This window comes from Camelus bactrianus, chromosome 17, assembly GCF_048773025.1.
Source record: "Camelus bactrianus isolate YW-2024 breed Bactrian camel chromosome 17, ASM4877302v1, whole genome shotgun sequence".
Classification (NCBI taxonomy): Eukaryota; Metazoa; Chordata; class Mammalia; order Artiodactyla; family Camelidae; genus Camelus; species Camelus bactrianus.
The window spans coordinates 41,306,036-41,333,969 of record NC_133555.1 but is presented as its reverse complement, the minus strand read 5'-3'; the positions used below and the strand labels follow the sequence as shown (position 1 = coordinate 41,333,969).

General features: G+C 45.5%; 1 protein-coding gene across 3 annotated transcripts in view; it reads right to left on the bottom strand.

Moving 5' to 3' along the window:
- Nucleotides 1–27,934, bottom strand: part of SCN10A (sodium voltage-gated channel alpha subunit 10) — a 76,954-nt gene that overhangs the window by 34,805 nt on the left and 14,215 nt on the right. For 2 of the 3 annotated variants that reach the window (XM_010945964.3, XM_045509736.2), the window contains exons 4-13: nucleotides 22,569–22,697; nucleotides 21,875–21,966; nucleotides 19,180–19,371; nucleotides 18,681–18,747; nucleotides 15,313–15,454; nucleotides 14,505–14,702; nucleotides 13,639–13,809; nucleotides 10,783–11,076; nucleotides 8,248–8,356; nucleotides 2,079–2,317 (exon numbers count right to left, since the gene is read on the bottom strand). In XM_010945964.3, the coding sequence (XP_010944266.2) occupies nucleotides 2,079–2,317; nucleotides 8,248–8,356; nucleotides 10,783–11,076; nucleotides 13,639–13,809; nucleotides 14,505–14,702; nucleotides 15,313–15,454; nucleotides 18,681–18,747; nucleotides 19,180–19,371; nucleotides 21,875–21,966; nucleotides 22,569–22,697 (1,633 nt within the window). The remainder of the gene's footprint in view (nucleotides 1–2,078; nucleotides 2,318–8,247; nucleotides 8,357–10,782; nucleotides 11,077–13,638; nucleotides 13,810–14,504; nucleotides 14,703–15,312; nucleotides 15,455–18,680; nucleotides 18,748–19,179; nucleotides 19,372–21,874; nucleotides 21,967–22,568; nucleotides 22,698–27,934) is intronic. The other variant, XM_045509737.2, reaches the window with a different exon arrangement.

Genomic DNA, 27,934 nt, shown 5'->3' with positions numbered 1-27,934 from the left:
AAGGTCCTGGCAGATAGTACTTCATTAATAAGTAATAGCTATTAGCAAGAACAATAATAATACATTGTCTCAAGTTTCTTTCAGCTCTGAGTAGCCTAAATGGTCTACAACAGGGCAGAATTCTGACACTGAGAGAGGTCAGGACCAGGCTCAGGTCACACAACAACCAGCAGGGAAGGGAGACAGGCAAGGAAGAAACCAAAGACCAGGGTCAGGCAATTTTTTCTCATTTGCTATCATCCAAGCCTCTCACCAGCCTGGGAAACAGAGGCAGTTGCAACCCTTTTGCAGAGAAGGATATGGCTGAGAGTTTAAGTGACTTGCCTGATGCCGCAAGGCTGCAACTGTCTGAGTGCCCTTTGTGGGCAAATCAGTGTGATGTGGTGGGTGGTGGGGGTGAGGTCCTATGCCCTAGACAAACTGGGGTCACCACTGGCTCCACCTTCACCAGCTATGCCACCTTGGGCAGGACACTTAACCTCTGAGTCTTAATGCTCCCTTCTGGGCTGTGAGGGTGGTGATAATTTCATAGGATTGCTGTGATACTGAGATGACACTTCCAAAGCACCTGACTTGTAAGCACCACACAGCGCTTGCCTTTCTTCCTTTTTTAAAAATGGCACTGTGCTCTGTCACAGCGGTCAAGCCTTTGGTCTTTCTTGACTCAACGTCTCCAACTGTAAGGTGTGGGGTGGGCTCCAAGCTCCCTTCCATAAGACTCTCTGGGATCGATGATGACTTCTTGGCAATAAGCTCTCTCTTCGCTTTCCATTTCCCCTTTTCCCACACAGAATGTGATCTCTTAGCCTAGATGCTGCTGAAACATATGACATGCTGGCTCCACAGTGTCCAGAACACAGTGGCATCCTTGGATTCTGGGGGAGGCAGGGAGGTTCCTAGAGAAGATTAGTCACATTTCCCGTGGGACTCTTCCTTCTACCTTAGCCGCCTACAAGGAGTCAGAAGAGCTGGATGTCCTGGTAGACCTAGTAAACCACCTGCAGAAGATGGCCAATGGTGTGGACATGGAGGCAGGACCCTGACCTTCCTAGCTTCTGCTTTTCTTGTGTGCGTGTGCGCACACACATATACACAACACACACAACACAAACACTCTCTCTGTCACACACACACACACAGCAGTAGGTCTTGTGAGGGAATTTAGCCCAGGAGTTGAAAAGGGTGAACTTCAGAGCCATTTGGCCTGGTTTCAAATCATAACCCTGCCACTTACCTCTATGAACTTGGGCAAATTAACCTCCCATGCCTCTGTTTTTCCACCTGTGAAAGGGCATAGTAATAGTGCCTGCCATACTAGGTCTTTGTGACAATAAAATGAGATAACCTGAGAGAAGCATCTGAGACCATGTCTGGTCTTGAGTAGGTGTCACTGTTACTGTTTCTAAGGGGGCTGAGGACAGATGTTCTGCCTCTGAGTCAGATACTTTACCCAGCATACGGTGAAATCCAGGATGGATTTTACCTTGTTAAAAGCAAATAATACTAAAAAATAATGGAGGAAAATTTAAAGGAGCATCATGTCTAAACCAGAAAAGAAAAAAGTTCTGACTCCCTGATGCCTTTACTACACCAACCACGTTCTCACGTTCCCTCCTTATTATCTTCCCTTCCCTCCCCTCCCCTTTCTGCCCTTAAATGACAGCTTTGAAAAGCCAGAGCCACTGTGTTTAGCAGTCACAGAAGCAATCAAACCAGAAGGAAATTTGCAAGTTCATAGATTACCTTAAGATGGGAAAGTGGCATTCATTTTAAGGTAGAGGCAGCTGAGATCCAGAGAATTCTGTAGGTTCTGTAAAGGGGGAGCTGGCTGCCCCTAGGTCAGGGCTCTCTCCATCCTCTTCTCTGTGCTCCTTCATCCCAAAGCAGTTCCCACCAGCTCAGCCTTGTCCTCGACTTGACTTCCCCCACTCAGTGTCCACACATCTCCCATCCTGCTGCTCTGCTCTCAGCAAGCTTGACCAACACTCCAGGGAGGGAGGGCATGCTGCCAGCACCCCTACCTCACCCCAAAGCCCCCCAGCCATGACAGCGTGGGCAGTGGCTGCCAGTGCACTCACAATGTTGCCTGTCTGGAGCATGGTGTCAAAGGCGAAGCTCATGCCATAGTGCTCCATGGCCATGAAGATGGTGTTCACCACGATGCACAAGGTGATGGTGAGCTCTGCAAAGGGGTCTGTCACAATCCCAAAGAGAAGTTCCTTGAGTTTCACCCAGGTGGGGCAGCACTCCCAGATCAGATACTTCTGCGCCAAGCTGGTCAAGCGGGGTGGGCACCTCTGTTTAGACTCCTCCAACTCTGCATCACAGGTGTGGTCATTGACAGCCGTTAGCCAGGCATGGACTCAGACGCCCAACCCATGGCCAACCCCTAGACCTTGTCATTCCCAATAATGGCCAACTCCAGTCTCCACTGCAGCTCTCTCTCTTTCTCTCTCTGATGATCAGTTCCTCCTTTTTGAGCTCCCGTAGTCTAGCAAGTGCAACCCAATCTCTGTCCCCATTCAGTCCTTCAAACCAGGGACCTTATACTTTATAACTGCCTATCGTGTAGGTCATGTCTTCTCAACTCCCCAACTTAGATTTCAGGTCCACCCCTCTTTACACTCTTGCTGACTCCCCCATTCCCTCACTCTCTCCCCTCTCCGTTGTGCTTGCCTGGTAAAACCCTAGCTTTGAATAAACCCAAGAGACAGAGGACTCTATACCTGCAGCCAACCAGCTGAACCACGTTGGAAAAAATACACAACCATGCCGACTGGTCCCAGCTTGTCACTGCCCAGAACTTCTGCCGCATTTCTCTATTTCAGTCAGTTCCTTCAATCTTACAGACCAGCACTTCTCACTTCCTCCTTTCTCCTCCAACCTCCACCTCCTCCTCTCAAATCCTTGCTCTCTGCTGATGAGCTCCCTTTGATTTCCATCAGAATACAGAATCACAGGCATATGGACTTCCTTTTCTTCCTATTGCTGAGCCTCCAGTCAATCTGCAAGGCCATCCCCAGATCTGCCTCATGCCCCGCCCAGCGCGTGAGCTGGCTCCACTCCTCCCACGTGTGTAGGGGCCCCCTATTCTCACACCTACTCATGCCTGTGTCATCCCCCTTCTCTCCCCTCTGGACCATTCCCATCATCATTCAAGCATGTTTTAGTTTTATCTCCACTTTTTAAAAGGTCTCCCTGGACCCCATGATATCCTTCATCAAATGTCCTCTGAACAGCAAAATTCCTTATAAGAGTTTGCTACACTTAACCTCCACTTTCTCACTTCCTGTTTCCTTCCCAGCCCCTGGAATCAGGCTATTATCCCTTCCAAATTCAAACCATCAATTTCCAGTCCTCACCTTACTCTGCCTCTCACAGCAGATGACAGCGTTTATAATGCTCTCTTTGAAACCTTCTGTCTATCTGGTCCAGGATGTCATGATCTCGGTTTTTCTTCCATGTCAGTGACTACTTCTCAATTTCTGTTCCTGTCTCCCTCTTCCCTTCCTGCCTTTAAAATGTTGGAGAACTCAAGCATTCTCTCCTTAGTCTCTCTCTCTCTCTCTCTCTTTTTCTCTCTCTAGGTGATCTCATTGAGCCGCCTTAACAAATAAATCATCTCTAGGCAGATTCTTCCCAAATTATATGTCAAGTTTCTGATCTCTTCCTTAGGATCCAGATTCACATCTCTAGCTGCTTCTATAAATTTCCACTTGGATGTGTAACTGGGGCCACCTCTATGGAGGTTAATTACATAGCTTTGGGTCTATCTATGAATTTCACTGCAAGATATACACACTGCAGATATACCACCTCTTTCTTTGTGGACCACTGTTTATAAGAACAAAAAAAAGGAAACTAGTAAAATACATTATGAAAAAGGATGAGGCAGATATATTTCTGGAGATATAAAAAACTTTATATATATATATAGTACACTGTTGATTGGAATGTAAATTGGTGCAGCTGCTATGGAAAACAGTATGGAGCTCTCTTAAAAAGTTAAGAATAGAACTACCACATGATCCAACAAGACCCAATTCTGGGTCTATACACAAAGGAAATGAAACCACTGTCTCAAAGAGATAGCTGCACTCCCATGTTTACTGCAGCATTATTCACAGTAGCCAAGATATGGAAACAATCTAAGTGTCCAACAATGGATGAATGATTTAAAAAGATGTGGTATATAAACACAATGGAATATTACTCAGCAATGAGAAAGAAGGAAATTCTGTTTGCCCTTAACCATGAGGGCAAAGTTATGCTAAGTGAAATAAGCCAGACAGAGAAAGACCAATACTGATACTGCATGGTATCACTTGTATGTGGAATCTTGAAAAAAAAAAGGTCACACTCAGAAAAGTGGTTGCCAAGGGCTGGGAGTAGGGGAAATAGGAAGAGTTTGGTAAGGGTACAAACTAGATTCAGCTGTAAGATGAATGATGTCCAAGGATCTAATGTATAACATGGTGACTGTAGTTGATAACACTGTATTGTATCACTGAAATTTGCTAAGAGTAGAACATAAATATTTTCACCAAAAAAAAAAAAAAGATAAATATGTGAGGTGATGGAGGTGTTAACTTGATGGGGGAATCCTTTCACAACGTGTACTTAAATCATCTCAATGTACACTTTAAGTATTTTACAATTTTATTTGTCTATATCTGTATATACACATATTGTCTACTGGGTTCTGAATCTTATGCCCCCTAGATAGCTCTCAAATCCTTCCATTTCCCATCGTCCCCTCTGCCACTTCCCCAGAGCCCAGCCTCTGCCATCGCTTACCTGGTTTCCTCCTAACTGGTTTCCCTGCCAACAGTTTTCCCCTCTTAATTCCATTCTCTGCATGTATTCAGAGTAACCTTTATAAAGCACAAATATAGCCCCTGCCTCCAGTCCTTTAATGGCACCTCACTGCTTTTAGGATGAAGTCCCAAGTCCTTAGTATAGTGTAGGAAGTTCCATGGGTCTGGCCCCAGGCGGTCCCTCCAGCCTTATTTTGAGCCCCTCTCCTCCTTGCTCTCTGTACTCCAGCCACATTGGGCTTTTTCATTTCTTCAAGTGTTACATTCTTTTCTGCTTCAGGCTTTGGCTGTCCTTTCTGCCTAAATACTTCCCCAACCCCAGGCTAAACTTTCCATATTTCCCTTAGCATTCTGCACTTCTCCCCTCAAGACACTCAGCGTCCTGGTAATAACTTGTTCCCTGTCCTTCTCTCCCACTGGTACAGACTGGGCTGTGCTCACAGCTGTGCTCCTGCTTCTGGTTGTCTGGTTTGGACAACTGTCCAGTCTTAGTTTGTATGCTGGCATACACGGTTCACATGCCCGGAGCTCAATGAAATGCCAAGTTCTTACTGGCTTGGGCCAGAACTTCTCAGGCGCAAACACTCCCAAAGAGGTGACCTTTGTCAATCCTATAACAATTCTGACAGTATCAAGCAACCCTTATGTATTCCATGGGCGTGGTGGATATAATGTCCAACCCAAAAGATTGCAGGTCACCTGCCCTCTACTCAAAAAACTTTGATCTCTTTGACTTAACCTAAGGTTGTCTTTATCCAGATTCTTTAAAAAATGTCAGTGTTTCCCCTGTCTTTCCTAGTCTACTCTCACAGAATCTTCTTGAGGGAAAGTCTAACCTACTTCACATTATCTGACCATTTCTTCTTCTCCTGTTCATCAGCTCAAGTCATTATAAATTAGCATCACACCCCAAACATCACCTTTGTGCCTCCTACTCATTCAACAACTGTTTGTTGAGTGCCTATGCACTGCTCTTCTGGGACCAGAAATCCAGCTATGAGCAAATCTTTGCCCTTGTGGAATCTATAACCTAGTGAAGAACAGCCAGTATCTGCTAAGTATCTCCTCTCTGCCGGTCACGGACCTAAGCACCTTCCTTACACTAACTCACCAACACAACACTGCAAGGTAAGTACATTTCCCCTATTTTACAGGTGAGAAAACTGAGGCACAGAGCAGCTGATGGCGCTTCAAGGTGGCACATCTTAGCAGAAGTGGCAAAGCCGGGATGCAAACCCTGACAGTCAGGCTCCAGGGCCTGTGTTCCTAACTCCCACCTCTGCTGCTTCTCGTCCATCTCACGACCTCTTTAGTTCTTACCTCAGTTGGAGTGTGTAAAGGACACTCGTTTTGTTCATTCCTGTCTCATTCCTGCAAAATGCATTGCATTTGCTGTTCATCTGTCTGGAACCCTGTCCCCCAGGTTCTCATAAGGCAGATTCCCTTACTTCATTCGGATTTCTGGTCTCCTTGGAGAGCAAGGCCTTCGGCAACCACCTTCTCTAAAACAACCCCTTCTGCAGCCCCTGTATTCTATCTCCTTCCCTACTTTATTTTTTCTCCTATGTCTTATCACTACCTGAATATCTACTTGTGTTCATTATCTGTAGACCCCAGCCCCCAAGATGGAGATTCCATGAACACAGGCTTCTATCTTGTTTACCAATGAATCCTCAACACCTGGAGCAATGCCAGACCCATAGCAGGCACTCAACAAATGTTTGTTGGGTGAATAAATGAAAAAAAGAGAGAAGGAGGGAGCTGATAGCTCTCGGGAGTAAGTGAAAAAGCAAGCTGTTTGTATTTAACATTTACTGTTTGAGGGCTAACATCAAAAAATAAAAAAAATCCAAGCAACCTACCTGGCTAACAAAAAGTTGTGGGCATAGTAGCAGGGTGAAATTCTACGCAGCCATGAAAAATGTTAGATGTGCAGACACCATCACAATGAGAAGTCATTATTGGTAGTTATCCATGAGGAAAAATAACATAAGTGAGTATGTACAAATTGTTTTTACTGGAATATGTACACATTTCTCAAAACTCAAACTCAGGTATGCAAGAAATATAACTTAAGGGTTTTTCCCCCCACAACTGAATTCAATTCATACTGTGTCTGAGTTCTAGGGAGCTCAAGGTTCATAGAGGGTTGAACTGGTCCTTAGTCATTGCCAAATGTATTTCACTTGAGTCATCAACATTCTCATCTGGCTGCTGGTGGGAGAGCCAGGGAGATGGCTGTTCCCTCTTTGCCTTTCCAGGTTCCCTCTTTGGCTCTCACTCATCTCCTTCTGTAGCCTTCAGTGGGAGCAAGGTCATCATCCAGATACTCTCCTGTCATGCAGGGACCGCAAGGGACCCTCTAAACAGCCTCAGAGCATCTCTACTTGGGAACATTACTAGCACGTCCTACCCCACAGTTTCTGTCATGCTGGGCGTGTGGGTCTCTCTCTAAGACTTGCCACTCCCAGATTTACCTAGACATTAAGGCACAGATTGGCTCTGTTTTCAAATCCCTCAAACATCTTTTTCGGTTTCTTTTGTCCACCATGCCCTGCCCTGCAGTTAGGATTCAGCCCAGGGCTCGGAGGGGAGACCACAGAACCCCTTCTCAGGGACACACCAACCTCCAAGCTCCCTTCTCCCTCCTCCAGCACAGGACATTTTACACTTGTCTAGGGCAGGTAAGTAACTGGATATGACTAAGGCCATATTTTTCATACACTGGGGCAAAACAAAGGTTGGATAAGAAGACAGGTCTTTTACTCAGGTGAGAAGGATGCAGCCATGCTCTCAGGGAACTTGATTGTCATGTAGTCGTTTTCTTTCTCCACCCACTTGACTTAGCGTAAGCAGCGGGAACTTAGATGCATCCCTGTGAAGACTGAGTGGATTCCCACTTGATGACAGAACCCTGAATTGACAAGGATTTAGTTAAATTGACTAATTAATTTGCTTAAATTGTCTTCCAATGCTCAGCATGATAGGGGCTTGAGATGGAAATTAAATTACAACCGTAAAAGTTACAGCCATGAAATACATCAGAATAATTTTTCTATATTTGAAAATTAAAGATTGTTAAATTTCTTGCATACCCAAGTGGTAGCCTGAAAATCTCTGGTGCCTGTGGATCACTTTTTCAAATCTACTTTTGTGAATACATATGAAACAGATGTTCATTTGAACAAGAGATGAACTACGGCATTTCATTCATTGGAGTCCATTGTTTTAAAATTTTTATCCACATTAAAAAAACACCCACATTGATCAAGGGTAACAGAGCCAAGGATATAAAAAAGAGGAGTATTTAGAATCTCAGGACACAGAGGTGGGTGCCCTTTGACACAGGTTTAGGAGGTTCCATCTTCTGCTCATAGGGGGACTCATCATTGTGGCACAAAGAATGGATGTTCCAATGAGCAATACTTACCCTCGAGGACGGAGGTCACGACACTGACAACACTCAACGCCCTTTGAACTCGAAGAGATTCGTCTAAGTACTCCGCTGTTAAGAAAGTCTTCTGTCCTGCATCCAGTGCCTGCTGGGACACAAACAGAGTCAGGACACTCCCCCAACAGGAAGTCTTCTGTGGCAAGGACAGATCACAGCCTCTTACTGGCCTGGCTCAGGTGGTTGCAAGTTGCCCCATGAAGCTAAGATCCTCTGCAGTCATGCTTAGAGTAAAGGGCTGATGCATGAACTTGGGGTAAGAACATGAGGAGCAGGACACAGAGCTGAGGTGCAGCCAGAGCCTGGGTTCATAGCTAACAGATGACCCGTGCAAAGTCTGCCCTTGGACAAGCACCTGGGTCCAGGGTGAGGATGAGGCTGCCTCAAGTGCCTCTGAGGTTTCCACCAAAGGGAGGTGAGAGCTGCAGGGGGATCAGGCCAGGCGGTCATTATTAGACTTCTTCTGGGCTGTGCATATGACAATTACACAAATTCCTACTCCATGACAGGCCTCCTTGACCTCCCTCCTAAGAGCCCTGTTTCTCTCGCCAACATCTGACCTAGTTTCAATTCCACCCCATCTCTTTCTTTCTGAGGGAATATTTGTGTCTTGATTGCCCATTTCTCAGTTTCTGACACAATCCTTTTGACTCTTCCCTCTCTGTGCCTTCACTGGAAGTTCTGTCTGGGTCCTGGGCTAGGCCTTTAACTCTGGTCACATGCACACCCTGGAGGTGGGGCGTCCCAGGCCCACAGCAGCTGACTCAGCACTGCACAAACCATCCAGAATCCAAATTCAACAAACATTTATTGAGCACCTGCCACAGGTGAAGCTCATAGGTATACAGTCAGTGCTTGATAGATATACAGAAAGTCTGGAAAGTTTTCAACCATGAGGACTCAACTAAAGACACTAACATCTGCTATTGTTATTGGTCTGACGCATATATAAATGGAGGCAATCTGTGATTCCATTAGCCTTTTAGCTATTTAGAAACTTTTCTTAATCAGGGGAGACATGGAGGCTTGAAAAATTTAAGGGACTTGCTAAAGGTAACTCAGTAGGTAAATGGCACAGCTGTGACTGAAATCCCAGTCCATCTGACACGGAAGCGCTTAAGAAGCTATCTTGCCCTAGCCAAATAATTTCACTAAAAAAAATCAAGGTCGGAATATCTAGGAAAGTAGTAATCTAGGCAGCAATAACAAGCTTTCTTGAATGTGGCATTTTTGAGTGTTAAAGCACCTCCAAGAGAGCCCTGCAGCCTGGCTTTGACTTGAGGACTCTGGGTTGGTGATTCTCTGTTGGTCTATCCTCTACCATCCCTGTCCTGCTCTGTACCTGGGGATGGTGACCTGGACAAACTGCATCACCCTCACCCCCTGGTTCTGGTCAGGTTTGGCCAATGAGAGGCACAGACAGGAGATGACACTGGAAAGAGAGAGGAGCTGGCTATCTGTCAGCTGGCTTCTTCCCTGCTGGGCTGTGTCTGAGTAGTGGCTGTGATCCACCACCTCTGTCAGGCTGCCTCTCACATACAAGGGCAGTTCTCACTGGGTTCTGGTCCTTCCCCTCCCTCCTTCAGCCTAGGCTTGTAACACCTTCCCACTGTGGCTAGTCTCTCAGTGCCTCACTGCTCCTTCTCAGTTCTGGAGCCCAGTGCACACCTCTGTAAATACTTTAATAAGTTCTCTCCACTTGTCCACGGGAGTGTTCCATCTGTTTCTTGCTGGGACCCTGAATCCCAGGCATCTAATCAGAGATGGAGCAAAGGTAATTCTGTAAGACTTATCCAAGTCACTGGAGCCACAGAATGGCCAGCCTACAAGTCTGTTTGCAGTCGATTCTGTGTCCTGGGCTGGTCATAGGGCAAAAGAAAAACACTCGAAGCATCATTACTGAAGCTGGAGGGAGAGTTTAAATTAAATCACAGCTCCAATCCAATGAGGAGTCCCTGAATTGCCATTACACTCCGTGATTATTCTATTAAGAGCGCTGGTCAGCTAGTCACTGTTGTCTAATTTGTGCATTTCAGCAACTTACTGCTTCTCCGAATAAAGCCAGGGATACTCTGCTTCAGCTAAGATCTGTCCAAGGCACCTTCCAAGATTTCTCTGAGTCTTAACTGTCAAGCCCAGGGTAGTTTGTACAGTTATAGGCAAAACGAGAAGAACCTTTAATTTTTTCATACTCATCCAGGGAGAAGGCAGGCCTATCTCTAAAGCGGTGACAGTGAGAAAGGACAGAGAAACACTGGAGAAAAAATGAGATCAGCTGAAAAATCATCTGTATCACTATAGTGCAGAGTAAACCAGAAAACCTGCTTGACCTCAGGGAAACCCAATCTCTCCCTCTGGGTCTCACATGACCGGTCTGTAAAATGAGGGTAGATGGGAGATGTTGGGCAGAGTGATGTCTAAAGGATGGGTCCACAGGTGACACTCAGGGCTCCTTGGCCTGAGTCCTCTAGCTGGAGAGCAGCCCAAAAGAGTCTGAAGCATTCACAAACTTACCGAGACTTCGACGGCTCCAGGGGAAAGCTCACCAGTGGGCAATGTGGGGTGGCCATCTTCTCCATGCCCTGAGCCAGGGTTGAGGGTTTGAGGCAGTGGACTCCCAGGGAGAGGGCCTTGCTGGCTTGCACCCCTATCCAGCAGCAGAGAGCCCCGATGGCTTTCACGGTCTCCAGGAAAGATTCTGACATCTGTGACCTCATCAGGGAATGAGATGTCTCGGCCGATGGCCTGGAAATGGAACACACTGCCATGGCTAGCTCGGCGTCTTCCAGAGGTGAGGCCTAGGAAAGACTGGGTGTGGCCCCAAAAGAGCCCAAAAGAAGGCAAGCTGGAGGGTCATCCTGCAGGCAAACCTGGAATTCAATACTTCCCTCCACCCACTCCCATTTCCCTGCCTTTAGCTTCCCGACTTTCCAGTGGAAAATCAGACACAGACCTAAGGGGTATTCTAGGTAAACATGGAGAGAGGACTGGAGAACAGAATATTCCTGATACAGCGCAGGAAAATGCCAAGAGAGATGAGAGACTGCAAGGTGCAGAAGATCAACAAATAGGTCATCACAGCCAAGGACATATCAGAGGACAACCTTGTCACCCAGATGACAGTTGTTGGCCAGCCTTCTGCCATGGGGCTGGACCAAACTGTCTTAAGTTCCCTGCTTTAATGCAAAGTTGCGATCTCAGAAGACTTATTACACCAGGACAGGAACAAGCTTGGTAAATGGTTGTTGAATGGCTGAGTGCTCTTTATTGTTTGAAAATTAGGTTCTACAATTCATCAGATCTAGCCTACAAAGGTGTGAGAGTTTGTGCCGCAAAGGAGGAGACAACAGCTTTGTAATATAATGAGCTTCCAGGATCCCTTGAGGCAAACTTTGAACAGTCAACAATGGGGAGATTGAAGGGACAGTTGCAGCCTAATTTCCTGGAAGAATAGCGCCATTCCTCCCAATCAATAAACATTTCCCATCAAAATCTTCCTCTAAGGGAACTATGTGGCTTACAGTTGCCAGAGGAAAGGAGCTAATTCATAGGGCCCAGAGCCCCTGGGGAGTCAGTATGCTGGGTTGGCTAGTTCCCGTGACCACTGTGCGAACCTGACCACAACAAGTTACCAATTCTGTCTTCAGGTCATAGAGAGTGTTTCTAAAATCTAAACACTGACTTCCTATCAAACTTTGATCATACTGCTGAATTTCCCTCCCTTCCTTAATTCATTGTATTTACTAAATTACTAAAGTTGAGACATTTTGTCAATTAAAGTCCTCCATACTTATTCCCCTCTCCCACATAACTGAGGTTTGCTTTCTTGATAATTGGGACCTCAATCCTCTATGAGAACCAACACTGTAATTTGGTATTAAAACCACAGCACTCTTTGCATAGAATATATATCTATGGCCCATGAGTTCATAAAAATCCATGAATCCTTCCTACTTTTAAAGCAAAGGAACAGAATTGGCAAATCCTTAGTAAAGATGGGACAACTGAGCTATTTGCACTTGGGCACTAAGCACACTAATAAAGACACTAAGCAGAAAAATTTGTTGTTGAATTAACAAGACACAGTTCCTCTTTTTCCCTTTGAAGGTAAACTAAGCAGTAAAGACAAGCACATACACACACAGAGAACAAACAATTATTGGACATCCAAGTGCTAATCTATGTGGGGCTGACTGAATGGGAGAAATTAAAGCCCAATTCAGAATGTCACTGACATTTCCGTGGAAGCTGTGATTCATCCTGTTCTATGATTGTCAGAGCCCTACTCAAAACCACTCTGTAACAGCTTCTGAACTGTGCCCTGTCTATGCCAGGTGCTGCTCAAAAGAGGCAGAGCAAGGCCAGGAAGGGCACAAATACAGACTCTAATAAATGCTGAAGCGTGGGTGTCACCAAGGCCAGTGCACATGTGAGCGTGTCTGTGTACGTACATGCACACATCAGTCTGGGGGTTTTAGAGGTTGTATTCCAAAAAGTAGGGAAGAGGGAAGTGAGCAACAGCAGGCCTGAAAAATATCCATGTTGATCCCCTTCTCCATATGATTAGTGTGGGACCTACTCTACCACAAAGGGGTTATTACCTCTCAGGCGTGTAGAAAGGGTCTATTTGGAGTACACGGGACTTTCAAGGGAGAAGGAGCTGGCAGGAGGAAGCTTGATAGGCACAGGGATCTGGGAGTAGGAGGCAGAGGGTTATGACGGTGGGTAGAATCACTACAGGGTCTGAAGTGAGGTACTGGAGTTATTCCTAGGCTGGACTGTATCACAGAGGTGGGTGTGTGCTGGGATCTCTTGTGCCAACAGTAGGTGAGAATCTGAGCTGCGGAGGCTGAGGCATGAGGTCAGAAAGCAGCTTGTAACTGATTTCAGCACAATGAACAAGGACCCCCTTTCCTGCTCCAGAACTGCTGGTCAGAGTGTCAGAAGGAAGCCAACCCTTGATGTCCACACGTCCACAGACACCTCAAGGTCAGCATGTTCAAGGTCACCAACTTTCCTTACACCTTCCCACCTTCCCTACCTTCCTCCTGTGCTTCTGTCTTAGACTCATCACCTACTTAACTGCCCAACTTGAAACCTGGAGTCATTTTGGACTTCTCCCTTCCTGTTCAACATTCCACAGTCTCAGGCTTGTTGACTCCCCTCAGCCCCCATAAAAGTCTTTATAATCCACCCTTCCTCCATCTTGTTTAGGCTACCATTTTGGGGTGGGAATCTGGATTACCAAAATATCCTCCTAGTCTTTGTGCCTGCAGCTATCTCTGCTACAAACCTCTTCCCATGTCAAAGTATTATCCATGGCAGCTGCAAATGTGGGTGATCCTTAAGGCACAACCCTGAGCCCCTTACCATTCGGTGCTGGTTGTAAGGCTCAGATTGGAGTGATCTGTTGTCATCTGTGGAGCCCTCTGACACCCTTGGCTTCAGTATATGCCTTCTCTCACTGGCATTTATGGAGGTTAAAGGTGATCCATTATAGGATTGGAGAGAGGCTGTGTCAACCCCCAGTGCTACCAGCACCTGAAGAGAGAGAACAGCAAGTGTAGCCAACAGTATCTGGTTGAACTTAGCATAAATGTATGTCCCCCCCAGACCTGGGGTGACACAGAGATGAGAGCATCTAAAACAGAGGAGGTCAGGATTAAGACCAGGGTGGTGGTGGGACTGAGACATGGCAGCAAGAGCCACCTCTGGGTCACCTCTGTCATTCATATCCTGTAGATTCTGTTGATACCCTGCCCAGATCTCTTTTACCAGGAAAGTACACTCATCTCCAGTGATTTGAACATTACCTACTAATGGGTTACAGCTACAGCCTTCCCCAGACAATTTCCTTTGACTGTATATTTGGTTGGGGCCAGTATAAGGGGTAAAAGGGCTAGCCCTCTTGCCTCAGGGTGGAGCTAACTCTGGTAGAAGTCATGCCCTGGAGCTCCCCATGGAATCAGGCTGAAGGTAGTCTCTAGCCAAGATCACTTTCTTGTTTAATTCTTCCCCTGTCTCATCTTGTTTCCTTCACTCCTCTCCTGAGAGCACCCCTCAATGAATCACTTCCACAAGCTCTTCATTCATATTCTTTTTTGAGACAACCTAACCTAAGATGAATCTTCCTATAGTTCCCTAAAATGACAGGCTTAATGTAAGAGGCTGGTCCAGATCTCTGCCCAAGAACGTACAGTCTGCAACTGACTCCACAAAGATCCACCCCAACAGACCTCTTGTTCCTTCCGGAGCAACTTGAGGGCCTCTTGGAAGTTCTTCTCCCTGGTTTCAGTTTCATCAATGGTTGCCTGGTTCTGCTCCTCATATGCCATGGTGACCACAGCCAAGATCAAGTTAACCAGGTAGAAAGACCCCAGGAAGATAACAAGCACGAAAAAAACCATATACATTTTCCCAGAAGCCCTCAGGGTCTGAAGATTCAAAAGAAAGAAGAGAGACATGTACCCAGAGAACATGGGCCTCTGACATGGTCAGGGTTCTCCAGGAAAACTGTAGTCAAGCAGACTTAGAGATGATCACACTAAGTGAAGTAATATAGAGAAAGACAAGTATCATATGATAACACTTACATGTGGAATCTAAAATAAGATGCAAATGAACTTATTTATAAAGCAGAAACAGACTCATAGACATAGAAAAGAAACTTATGTTTACAAAATAAAAGGGAAGGGAGGGGAGGAATAAATTAGGAGTTTGGGATTAGCAGATACAAACTATTATATATAAAATGACAAACAACAAGGTTCCACTACTGTGTAGCACAGGGAACTATTTCAATATCTTATAATAACCTTTAATGGAAAATAATATAAAGAAGAGTTTATGTACACACACACACACACACACACACACACACAGACAGACATATGTATAACTGAATCACTCTGCTGTACCCCAGAAACTAATGCAACATTGCAAATCAACTATTTAATTTTAAAAAATTTAAAAAATCTTAAAAAAAAAATGTAGCCATGCATACAGCCTTCAACTCAGTCTGTATGGGGACATGCAGATCAGTACCTGCTGGTAAAGGCGTTCCCAGGAATCCTGTGTCATGAGGCGGAACAATGAGAGGAAAGCCCAAGCGAAGGAATCAAAGCTGGTGTAGTTAAAATCTGGGTTGCTGGATGTTTTAAGGCAGAAATAACCCTCAGGGCAGTGGCTGTAGCAAAAACAGAGACAGTCATCAGTTTCACAGCCTCCTAGGCTTACTAGGGGCAAAGCAGCCCAGGGCTGCGGGAAGAGCACAGGGTTTGAAGTCAAAGACTGGAGTTCAGGGACTAGTCTTCCTTCTATTAGCTGGTGACCTTGGTCACTCAATCTCTTTAGGTCTCAGTTTCTCTTGCTCATCAAATGGGGATGAGGAAATGTTTACTTCAGGGTTTCATGTAGAGGGAAATGCCCTGGAGAAGGCTAGTTGGCTGCCCAGACAGGATCCCATAAGGTGGAAAGCTCTTCGCAAATTCATACCAGATGAGGGAGAATCAGTATCAATAATGCAGACTTAAAACCTGAGCCAGCTGGCATCACCGGCAGAGTTGTCTTTGAAAGAGGACTCACATTAGCCAAGTTCAGTGACCGATTATATATAACAAAGAAAACAACTGTCACTTACTGAGCATTTACTGTGTGCCTCTCTCTCCCCTAAGTGCTTTACAAATGCTGTAATTGAATCATCGCAACAATTTTTTTTTTTCTTGCGAATGTGGAAGCTGGGGTTCAGAGAGAAGTCAGTTGTCTAGGACCACACAGATGTCAATGGATTTATTTAAAAGGAAAACTATAACTGTCAAGTAGCCTATGAAGACTGACCTATGAAGGAAGGCCAGATTGAAGATGATTGGTAAGTGCTGGGGTGGGGAGTGCCATACTGCTCTCTCTCTCATAATAAGGGGTGAGTTGATGTCGTGAAGTATCTCTAAGCTCAAGGCATGTGAGGTGCTCTCCTCCACCCCAGTGGGATGGTCTGTTTAAGGGAACAGTAATGCCTTTTTTGTGGTGCGGGGTTCTACTTTAGGACTCCTCCACCAACACCAATCTTATTCCAGACATGCACGTAAACATACAATCTTGGGACCCATACAATTGATTAGGGCCAGACAACTTGATTATAACCAAATCCCTATTCTATCCCCAGCCTTGGTTGGAGATTTGTGAGTCCCAGACTCTGTGGACCCATATTTAAAGACAGTCTCTTGGGAGCTAGTTAACCTGTAGGTTTGGTAATTAACTCCAAGGGCAGCCTATTTCTACATCTTCTGTAGAGCCCCCCTGTAGCTGCTACACATCATCAGCTAACTGCTTTGAGAACTAAATGAGACTGAGGTGCAAAGGTTCTTGCAAAGTGCCTTCAACACAGTAAATATTATATGCAAAATGCAAAATTAAAATTCTTGGTGTTTTTAACCTGAAGCTACCAAAAGGATGGACTGGAATAACATATGTGAAAGAATGCTGAAAATCATCAAGTAATTCCTGGTACTTGTTCTCCACCTTGAGACCCCAGATTTTCTTTCTACAGTGCCACTGGTCAGGGTGGGCTTTTGCTCAGGGCTCTGGCTTTTCAGAGGCTCAGCACAGTACCCGGGTTTGGTGTTGACAGCATGCCCGTTAGGGCTCACTCCACCCATCGTCTGACCTGGCCTCTACTTGACATCCCAGCCCAATCCTTTCCTTTCCCATGTGGCCAGGGCCTACCCAGCAGGGTATCTGGTCTCTCTCAGAGCTTGGATCCCAGGGACCGATCCATGGAGCTTGGAGACCACAGACAGGGCTTGTGCTACTGTGGAACCATCCTCATGAGAAATGCCATTATTCAGACAGGAAAAGGACACTGAGGGGCCCTCGGTTTTGATTTTAAGTCAAAGGCAAATGTATAGTTCTGTTGGCCACTCGGGGAGCAAGGTCATGTGGGCTTGGGGTTCCAGACGCCCCCACCATGGAGATTCGGGAGATGAGCCTTTCTGATCTGCCTGATCTCTCTGCTCATGCCTCCACCTGCGGTCAAAGCAGCAGGCAGACCTGAGGAGTCCCCTACCCCTTTGCTTTGTCTCACATTCTGTTCTGCCACTTGGAATGGCTCTGTGCAAACCCTCTCGTGCTCACCCAGCCTGGAGACATCCCTTCAATCTCACTTCAACCACCACCTCTAGGAAACCTTCCCTGACATCCTTCCTGCTTCACACCATCATCTCGCTGTGTTTCCCCAGCCTGTGGAGCTTCTAGGACAACCCTGGATCTCCACAGTATAGCATCTTTATGTATGTGCATCAGAGCTCACAAACTGGCAGATTGCTGGCTGTTTTTGCACTGCTGAAACATTTTGTTTGGCCCACAATATGTAGACATTTTTGGAATTGGTAGCCAATGTTTATAGTTAGGAGAGTTCACATAAAATTCTAAATCTCCCATCTCTCTTTTAAGATTTGGAAGGTTTGGAAGCAGTGGACCCACATTTCCACATGACATCCAAAAGCTGGACTGGTCAGTGGCTACCCCTTTAGATGTGGCATGAACTGTCATTGCCGTGGTTCCCACCCAGCCTGCTCCTCACATTTGTTGTTATGTGTCTGGCTTCTGTAAGGATTTGAGATTGCCAAGTCTGATGCATGTGTTCTTTCCTCTGTTATGTGAGGATAATAAAACCCATGTGATGAAGTTGTGATAATTAAACGTACAGCATCTGACACAAACCATATTTAATAAATATTGGTTCCCTCCTGGGGTAGACTGTTTGCAAAAATGATTACAATTATTCCCCTCCCTGTATCCATATCCCTTAGCAATGAGATGTTGCAGGTTCTCCCATCAAGAGATAGAGTCTGTTTCCCCCACTGCTTGGGTCTGGACTGGCCTGTGCCTTGCTTTAGTCAATAGGATACAGTAGAAGTGACATTGTGCCTTGGCCTCAAGAGACCTTGCCCACTTCCACTCTTTCTGTTGGAATCCTGCCTCCACCATGAGAATAAGCCTGGGCTAGTCTGCTGAGGGATGAGAGAACAGATGGAGAAGAGACAAGACACCCCAGCTGAGGCTCTCCTAGATCCGTTGGACCCCTGCTAATCTGTCCACTTTGTAGATGTGTAAATGAGCCCAGTCAACGCTAGAAGAGCACCAGGCTGATCGCAGCCCAATGTGCAGATGCACAGAATCCTGAGCTAAATAAATGGCTTATGTTTTAAGCCACAGAATCTTGGAGGTTGCTGGTTATACACCAAGCACTAACTCATACACTCCCTCTCCATGAGCCTGGGATGGCAGAGGCCGTAACTCATTAATTTCTACATCTTCCTCAGGACTTGCAACCCAGGCTTCACCCAGAAAGAGCTGATGACAAGAAGAAGAAAGGGCTGCTAGGCATTGTGCTTTGTCATGGGTTGGACACTCACCCTGAATCAGATCCATTGCCACACAGTAAGGGATCAGAGGTGCCTGATTTGTTTTTGTAGAAATCTGCAAAATAAAGGAAGACATGAAAGCCTCATATAGGGTTTTGAAGCCTCAAGTCAAGCCTTGAGTGGTGAAAGCAACACTGGCTGAGTCTTCTGCCCAAGCAAGGAGAGCTCCTTTGGCTGTCTGCCCTCAGTGGACAAGCTTGAATGCAGGGAAGGGAATATGTCTCATCTGGGAAGAGAAAAGCTGGGGACTGGCTTCAGCTCTGAGCCTCCTCCAGCAGAAGCAAAATGACCTGTCCCTGGATTTACAGCTCATTTCCTTATAAAAGGGACACTGGGCAACGGAAAATGGGTGGCCCCTAAAGTAAAACCCAACTCAGGAGAAGCATTTCAGCAGGAAAGAGGAATCAAAATATATGTCTGTACATGGATGCAGGTGCTTAACAACCCCGGCCAACCAGACCTTGGTCCCTACGACAGAAATTTCACTTGCGTTTTTCGTGAGAAGAATAATTGGCTGTCTCGTTGACAGCTGTGCAATTCTTGACACATTTGTTCTTGAGGTTGCCCTTGAAGAGCTGCAGGCCGACCAGGGCAAAGACACTCAGGCAGAAGACGGTGAGGATGGTCACATCAGCCAGCTTCCTCACTGAGTGGATCAGGGCCCCCACGATGACCTTCAGCCCTGTGGGAAGATGACAGTGATACTCCCACGTGGATGAGATGCCACACACAGAGCACACGTGTGTGCCTGGCACGCATGCATCTTAGCTGTCCTACCCTCTCATCACGTACGGGTGTGAGGTGTTTTGCAAACTGGCAGCTCCAAGCCCAGTTCCTCATCCGAACTTTACAATAAACCCAAGAAGCATGCAGGTAGAGATTACTGTCCCATTGTAAAAATGAGGTAACTGAGATTCAGGCAATGCATTTTTAAAATCAGTCTGAAGCTAATAAATTTTTGACAGTAGCGATTTCAATTTGACAGTAGCAATTCAACTCAACTAATTGTTGAGTACCTGCTGTGTTCCTGGCACTGTGCTGGGGGTAAGACTACTAACTTCACTCCAGTCATTTGGTATTTGTTTTTCTGTCCTCATCTCAGTCCTGGGAGGCAGCTTGAGGCTGGGGACACATGAACCTCAGTGCATGTATGCGTGTGTGTGTGTGTGTGTGTGTGTGTGTGTGTGTGTGTTTGTGTGTGAGAACGAGAGAGAGGTGGGAAGGAGGGGGAGGAAGAAGAGGAGGAGAGGGAGGAAGGGGGGTGAGGGAGAGACACACAAGGGAGATAGAATGAGACAGAGACACAAAGACACAGAGAGATGAACACAGCAATAAAGCGAGGCCATGAGAGACACCGAGAGTCACTGAGGCAGAAAAAGACTCTGAGAAGGAGCACAGCTGGTAGCAAAGATGGGGCCCCTGCTTGTTTAAAGAAGGATGATTTTTTGCTCTGGCAAAGGAAATCACCTTCTTTGGGGAAGCAGCTCCACAAGTAGCAGAAAGAGCTGTCTGACCAGGGAAGCAGGTGGTGAGCTAGCCTTGCCTTGTCATTTTGATCAGCAAATAACCCACTGAGTACCCCTTGGCCCATGTGGTCCCTGCCTGGGAGCCAAGCAATTGTTAAGGCACTGGCGTGGGGTGGTGTATGCAGTGAGGGGAAACTACATTACTGAGCAGGTGGGCACACTTAGGAACAGCACTCACAGAAGCCTGGGGCTGGGGTGGGGTGGGGTGGGGTGGGATTTGGGGAAGTTAGGGGAGGACCAGGCAGTCTCCTTGAGGAGGTCAGACCATGGCAGAGCCCTGAGGATGAGTATGGGTTGAATGAAGAGAGGAGCAGGGATCCTCCTGACAGAAGAGCAGCGTGGCCAAAAGCTGGAAGATGAGCAAAGGCACGGAGTGTTTGTGGAACCACAAGCTGATTCTGGAAGGTGATGCAAGGTGGGTGGGTAGAGGAGAGAGATGAGGCAGGAGGAGGGTCTGGAGAGGCCAGGTCTTGTATACAATACTCAAGGTCTTCCTGGCTAAGAGCTGGTGAGAGAGACACAAAGCAGCAGAACTGACTACTCATTGCTATGATTTTCTTCATGAAGAATCTTCCCCAGTAGAACTTGAGCTTCATTATATGCTCACTGTAACACGTTAGCATGATAAATAACATGCCCACAGGTGCTATGACAGTCCCAAGGCTAACCACAAAAGGTCAAAGAGTGGGCTGCGGCCCAATTCCTGGGAATCCCAGCCCCTTCCACAGGGTAGCTGGAATACTCCTCCCACTTGTAGGCGTGGAGCTACTGAGCCCGTAAAAACTGCCAACACCACGCCTCATTGCTGCCTGTTTTTGCTCCCTCATATTTGGAGGCATCCCGCACTCTGTCTATGGAGTGTGTACCTACTTTTACTTTAACCTGAGCTCCTAACTCCCACACCTCGTGGCTTTTCTCTTGCTTTACACTCTATGCAGTACGTATCTCTCCAAATAAATCTACTTTTACTCAACTGTGGCTTGCTCTTAAATTATTTCTTGCACAAAGCCAAGGACCCACACTTGGCAGGGCACGTCCCAGGGACTCAACCGAGACCTGGGACATGGCCCTACTCATGCCCAACATCCGTTTTTCCTGCATCAGCAACAGAGATCTTGGCGCCCACTAAGATGAACCCGGCTGGACTACTTTGGTTGCTGAATTGTCTGTAATCAAGAATTGCCTAATTATTTTCTCTTCTGTAGGACCAAAGACAGGGCTGAGGTTCAAACTTTCAGATTCTTGGAAATGGTGAAGACACTCACCAGACACTGCCTTTTCACCCCTTCCCTGTTTTCAAGTTTACACTTTTGGTATAAAGTATAAATGAGAATCTGACTAGAGGCTTGCCTGAACCCCCCAAATGCAAACATATAACAAGGACATGGCCTTCTCATCATTTATTGATGGTGGGGTCATGTGTTCTATGGACAGAGCGTTGGTTAGGAACTGGGATGTGAGGTTTCCAGGTCATACTTCGCCTTTAGGGATGAGGATTTGGGTTTTTGTTTTCTACTCTCTGGGCCTCAGTTTCCTTGTCTCTCAAATGGGGACAATAGTCCATGCCCTGGAACTTTATGGGGCTTTTGTGAAAATCAAAGCAGGCTGTGGAAACAACACACACTCTATGAATAAACATGCTGGTTTAAAGCAGCTCACCCGGGATCACAGACACCGTCTTTAAAGCTCTAAGAACTCTGAACGTCCGCAGGCCTGAGATCCCTCGGCGATCTATTGCTTCACATATGTATCTGTAGGACCAGAAGTCAGTCAGCAACTCTGTAAGAAGAGAGTCTTGGGGGAATTCATGCGGCATAAATAAATAAGAACAACGTTGGGTAACATGAGCCTAGGAAGGACCCAGAACAGACACTGAGAATCTACTAGCACTTCTACCTATAGACTGAAGCCGACGCTAATTTAATTATGGCACTATTTTCCAGAATGGCCCCTTTGAAAAGATGCATTATGATCTAGGAGGCTCCGTGGGCTACGGATGGATGGATGGATATTCAAGCATGTATGTGTGGCCAACCAGTCTCCTCAGGCCCTGGTTCCTCAGGGAAAGGCCTTCACGTCTGGTAGGTACAAGACTGAGCTTTGTCTGATTCACTCTGGCGGGCCAGTTATCAGCTCAGATCTGAGGTCTCCAACTTCTCCCCAAGAGTGTGGGACTAACCTTAGAAAATGGCTCCCGGATCAACAGTCTGTGTCAAAGAAACCCCTGGCCATGCAGTCCCGAATAAGGAAGCTGAACAGAGAGAGATAAGGGAACACTCCCAGAGTGGAAGCCTGGACACAACGACAAGCCCCACACAGACATACAAACAGATCAGCATGGAGAAACACTCACGCCAGGGTGATGACACTAAAATCCAGCCAGTTCCAAGGATCCCGCAGGTAAGTGAACTCATTTAGACAAAATCCTCTTGCCAGTATCTTTATCAAGGCTTCAAAGGTATAAATGACAGTGAAGACATATCTGGAAGGGAAGGTGGAAAAGGAGTATTAACTGTTCCTTGGAGAGAAGTCAGAGGGAGCGTTGCTGTGATGGTTCCAAAGGAAAACACGTGAAGATTATCACCGAGGAGGGGAAGGGGAAGAAGGGAAGGCAGGGAGGTGAGACACAGACTGAGGAACTCAGAGGAGGCACACAGATGCTGGAGAGTCCGGAGGAGGGATGGGTGTGGCTGAGATGACTGGCAGCATCTGCTGCTCAGAAGGTAGGCAGAGGTCAATGACCGGCAACCACCGCAAGGTTCAGAACAAAGTTTCTTTAATTCTATGAGGTTCCCCGAGGTTCCCTGCCCTGAGTGAGGGAAGCTGGCAGCTCCTCTCTCAATTTGTTGACTGCTGAAGATTTGAAGGAGGAAGGAGGCTCTCCTATATCCCTCCTCTCCAAACTTCGTTACTGTCTCACTTCTTCTCACCCCATGCTTGGTCTGCTGGCATTTCTGGCTTCAGGGATCCCAGTCTAAGAGCCACAGAAGGCAGTAAACAGGTAGGGGCCATGGAAGAAAAAAAGGACTTAGATTCACAAACATTTTCTCAGGAAGATGGATCCTGTTAGAAGAAGTCATCTCAAAACAGCCTTTTTATTGTGCTGGGCACTTTGTGGTTTTGGATTTGAAGTGATGGATTAGAAGCTGAGCTTGAGAGGAGGGCCGTATTTCTCAAATGTTCAGAATCCCTCAGTCACTAACAGCAGTGGTTCTCAAACTCTAGCCTGCATCTGACCGACTACCTGATGGGCTTGTTCAAATGTAGATTTCTGGGCTGTACCCCAGAGTTTCTGATTTGGTAAGTCCGGGGTAGGGCCTAAGAACTTGCATTTCTCACAAGTTCCCAGCAGCGGCTAATGCAACTGACCTGGAGAACTACCCTTTTAGAACCACTGACCAAAGGAATTCGGACACATGCATAAATCACACTTAATTTTGGCTACATTTAAAAAATTGTAAACACTGTATTATGTTTCATACCAAGAAACACTGGTATAAAAAATGAAGACTTTTGATTAAGTATGGCAGATTGAACCTTATGTATTTACACCTCTATCCTTTCTGAAACCCTTCTTAAAGGTAGTAACAGGAATTTTTTAAAAAGCATACATTCACTAAGACAATGATAACGGAGAGCACAACAGCATTTTGGAAATTAGAGTTAGGACGGATGAGTGGTAACTGACAGAGCAGACCCTAGAAAGCTGAAACCTTAGCTGGAAGGAGGGAGTCAGAAGCAAGGCAACCCACACCGCAGAGCTTCTTAGGACTTAGGGATGCTAAACACCTCTGAAAGTGGGGTTTGGGGAGATGGTGGCAAGTGGGGCTGAAAGGGCAGTTTAAAAGTCTTCACAAGAAGTGTAATAGGGAAGAACAAATCTGACTCTGTATTAGATCTGTTCCTTCAGCTCTAACCCTGGGCTGTTTCTTATGCTTAGTTATACTGGCTCTGCACCTTTTGTAAAAGAACGTTGCCTACAGCCTGCAATATGCAAGATAGCCCATTCCCAAGGCTCTGATCTTGAAGGGTCTAACACTTTCCCATTCATATAGAGATACAAAGTTGCAGGACAGAGAACGGTATTTGTCTTGGTGGTGGTTTACAGGGACACCATAACCTGACCAGCTGCAAGAACAAAGGATTCCAACACCAAGAAAACCAACCACACCCCTTCCCCTTTTTAGTGTAAAAGTAACTTGAATTCTGACTTGGGTAAGATGGTTGTCTAGGACATTAGCACCCTAACTTCTCTGCCCCCTGGCTTTCCAAAAAAAAAAAAAATTATTTCTTGCCTTAACACCTGTCGGGCAGCAAGCAGAAAGAGTTTGGACTTGGTAACAAATTTGGGGGAAGCCAGCCGGGGGCCCTGCTGTTCATGGCCAGCCAGCCCTGGTTGGGCAATTTTGGAGTAAGGCTCTAGCAGCTTCTGGGACCACCTGTTCTGAGGATCTTCCCTTCAGAATTCCTGGAAGCAGCACTGGCTGCCCCAGTGCTTGGCAGTTAAAGCAAGAAATTGGCATCTGGGAGCCGATGGGCTCCACACAGTGGGGTGAGTCGCTTCAGTGTGGATAGCCGGAAGCTTCATTACTTTCCATTTGGGTTTTTTTTTCCCCCTCCAGAATAAGCCAATTTTGTTTTGTATTTGAGTGGGGTACCCTGTTGGAGAGAGGAAATAGTTGTTAGACTTTTACCCGATTTATGAACTGGTTCATTTGTTTCTTTAGATGCTAGCATTTGTGTGCACTGTTTGTGTTTTGTTTGACCTGTATTTCTGTCTTTAAAAAGTGGGGAATATTTCAAACATCCCTAAGGAAAGTCTTCTGAGGTGCATTTTGGATAAGTGGTCTGATTCCAGCTACGAACTCACACCTAAGAGGAAGATGAACAATGTGTGGCTGTAGTACCTGTTCGGATCCTCACAAGCGGTTTATGCAGGTTAATTCCCATATGCTGCCAACCTTGCTGTGTTGATTACACCATTTGTGGTCTCCTGTGTCCTTGGTATATGGAAGACCCGATGGTGGTAAAAAAAATGGCTTAAGATTGTGCCAAACCCAGGAATACCAGTCCCACATATCCAGCTGGTAAATTAAACTTCTCCAAAAGAAAGAGGGACAATGTAGGATAGGGTAAGCCAGAACATGAGCTGAGTGAGGTGATGATGAAGGATATAGGGCAACCTTGGGTAAAGTGATGAGCTTCCAGAATGAGTGTTTCCCTGTTGTTTCACACTTTAAAAGCAACATCTATCAATTTCTCCAAACTGAGGGATCTAAGTATTCAGTTAAAAACACCCACAAGTATTCAGGAAAATGAATGAAAAAGGCTCATATCAAGGCATAACATCACAAAATTTGGGAACATTGTACACAAAGAGAACCTAACTTTTTTTGAGGGAGTGAAAGTCACAGCTCATATATAAAAAAGATTGGGAATCAAAATATCATCAGATTTCTTAACAGCAACCTTGGAAGTTATAAGACAATGAAACAATGCCTTGAAATCTTTGAGGAAAATAATTTCTAATATAGAGTTTCTTTTCCAGTTAAACTGCTTAGATGAGGGTAGAATAAAGACAGGCCAAGTCTTAGAAAATTTACATCCCACCTACTCGTCCAAGACAGAGTTACTAGAGGATGTGCTCCACCAAAAACAAGGACAGAACCAATAAAGAGGAAGACACAGGATGCGGGGGAGTGACAAATGGAATCCAAAAGATTCTATAAAAGAGCTGTGAATGAGGATCAGGAAACATCTAGACCAGACTGAGGCAGGAGGGGGGAACTATAAGAGGGATTTTCCCAAGAAAAATGGAAACTGATGGATAACCTGATGTGTTCAAGTAAACTGAAGCAATAGTTAAACCACTGGAGAAGAGTTTGGGTACAAAAGAGTGATACATATATAGAAAACTGAGCAAATGAAGAAATGAAATCCTTCCTAACTCCACAGAAAGTAAAAACACTGTGCAAAGAGGAAATGTAACCAAAGTACACTGCACGATACAGTTGTGAATAATATTTGCCTAGCAATACAATTATATGGTCATATATGTAGTCAGACTGTGCATGTTATCAGGTTATCTAACAAAAAATTATAACTATAATGCATAGGTGAGTGTGAGAGGAAATGAGTGGTGTGTATGTGGACTGAAGTTTTTCCCTCATAACAAAAAGCTAACAGATAGTATCTAACATGGAAAAATAAAAAAAAAATAGTAGTCTGAGTATATTATTAGAGATAGGGAGGTATCAGAAGAAAGCAGTGAAAAAGCTGAGAGTGGTTGCCTCTAGAAATACAGGATTAGGGGTGAGGAGATGAGAAGCATGAAATTGATGTTTTTGTTAGAATCTTTATGGAACTATGTGACCTTTTGAACCATGGATCTCTATACCTTAAATAAAAGTAAAAATCAAATTTAAAAAAGTGAATAGCAGTAATTTTTTCCCCTCTCTGTGAGAGGAGAAATAATGTTTGAAATCTTTCGCGAAGCAATCTGTATCTGGCCGGATAGCTGCTTGAGCTGTCAGCTACCATAGCTTGCTGGGCTTCCCCCCACTCTGTGTTTTCTAAATTAGAAAATCTTAACTCAGAATTATAGGTTGTTGGGAAACTTTGACAGATATTTCTGGCTTTTCAGATCAAATGCAGATTCTGAAAATATGGAGAGAGTTCTCTCTAAAGACTATTTGCAGTGTTTCACCAGAGGACAAGTGCCCCAGTTTAGTGCCACTGAAAGCTAGAAGGTTAAAGGTCTCAACCTGGGAGACAGCGGCTGATGGAGTCACACCCTCCCTTCGGTGGCATCTGGCTCCGAAGGTATTTGTGCATGTTCAATTGCAGCATTTGGATGTGATTTTTAATATGCAATGACATATCTTAGGCGTTTTTTTCCTGATAAATGGAGAAAATCGTTGGTGTGGGGGAAAAGTGAAACTTTCAGCCACTGAGCCCCTTGCACCACTGTTCAGTTTTAAGAAATCCTGATGTCTAGTCATTAAAAATCCTGATATTTGGCCCTGAAGTCAAAGACCCATACTATTCAAAATCTTAAGTGTAATACTGAGACATGCCATGTGTATTCACAGAAATGGCCATTTAAAAAGATTTCATTCCTTATTTAAAACATTGCAAACCATTTTTTGTTTGCCAGCCAGAGCAATTTAGCACTGGAGAGCATCTTATACTCGCTATTCATTTCATCCCTGTGGTCTGGAGATACATATACTAAGTGACCGCAATCACATTGTAGTCACAACTTCCATGATGTCCCTCAACAGCAAATCAGGGCCTGGAGGTGTGCTATGGACCCCTGCTGTTTTCATCAGTAAGGTACATCCGGCATTTGGACACATTTTCCATATTTGTATAGCGATGCCTTTCCTTGCTAACTATGTAGTGGAGCTTCCTCGGTATCAATTCAACCATCTTTTTCTCTTCAATTGTGTTAAAATATAACATGAAATTTACTACTTTAACCATTATTAATTATGCAATTCAGTGGTATTAAGTACATTCACAGAACTGTGCAGCCATCACCACTATCCAGCGCCAGAACTTTTTCATCATCCTAAACAGAAACTCTGTGCTCATTAAACAGCAGCTCTCCATTCCTCCTTCCCCTGATTCCTGACAACCTCTATTCTCCCTTCCGCCTCCATAAATTTGCCTATTCTAGGGACCTGATATAAGTAAAATCATACAATATCTGTCCTT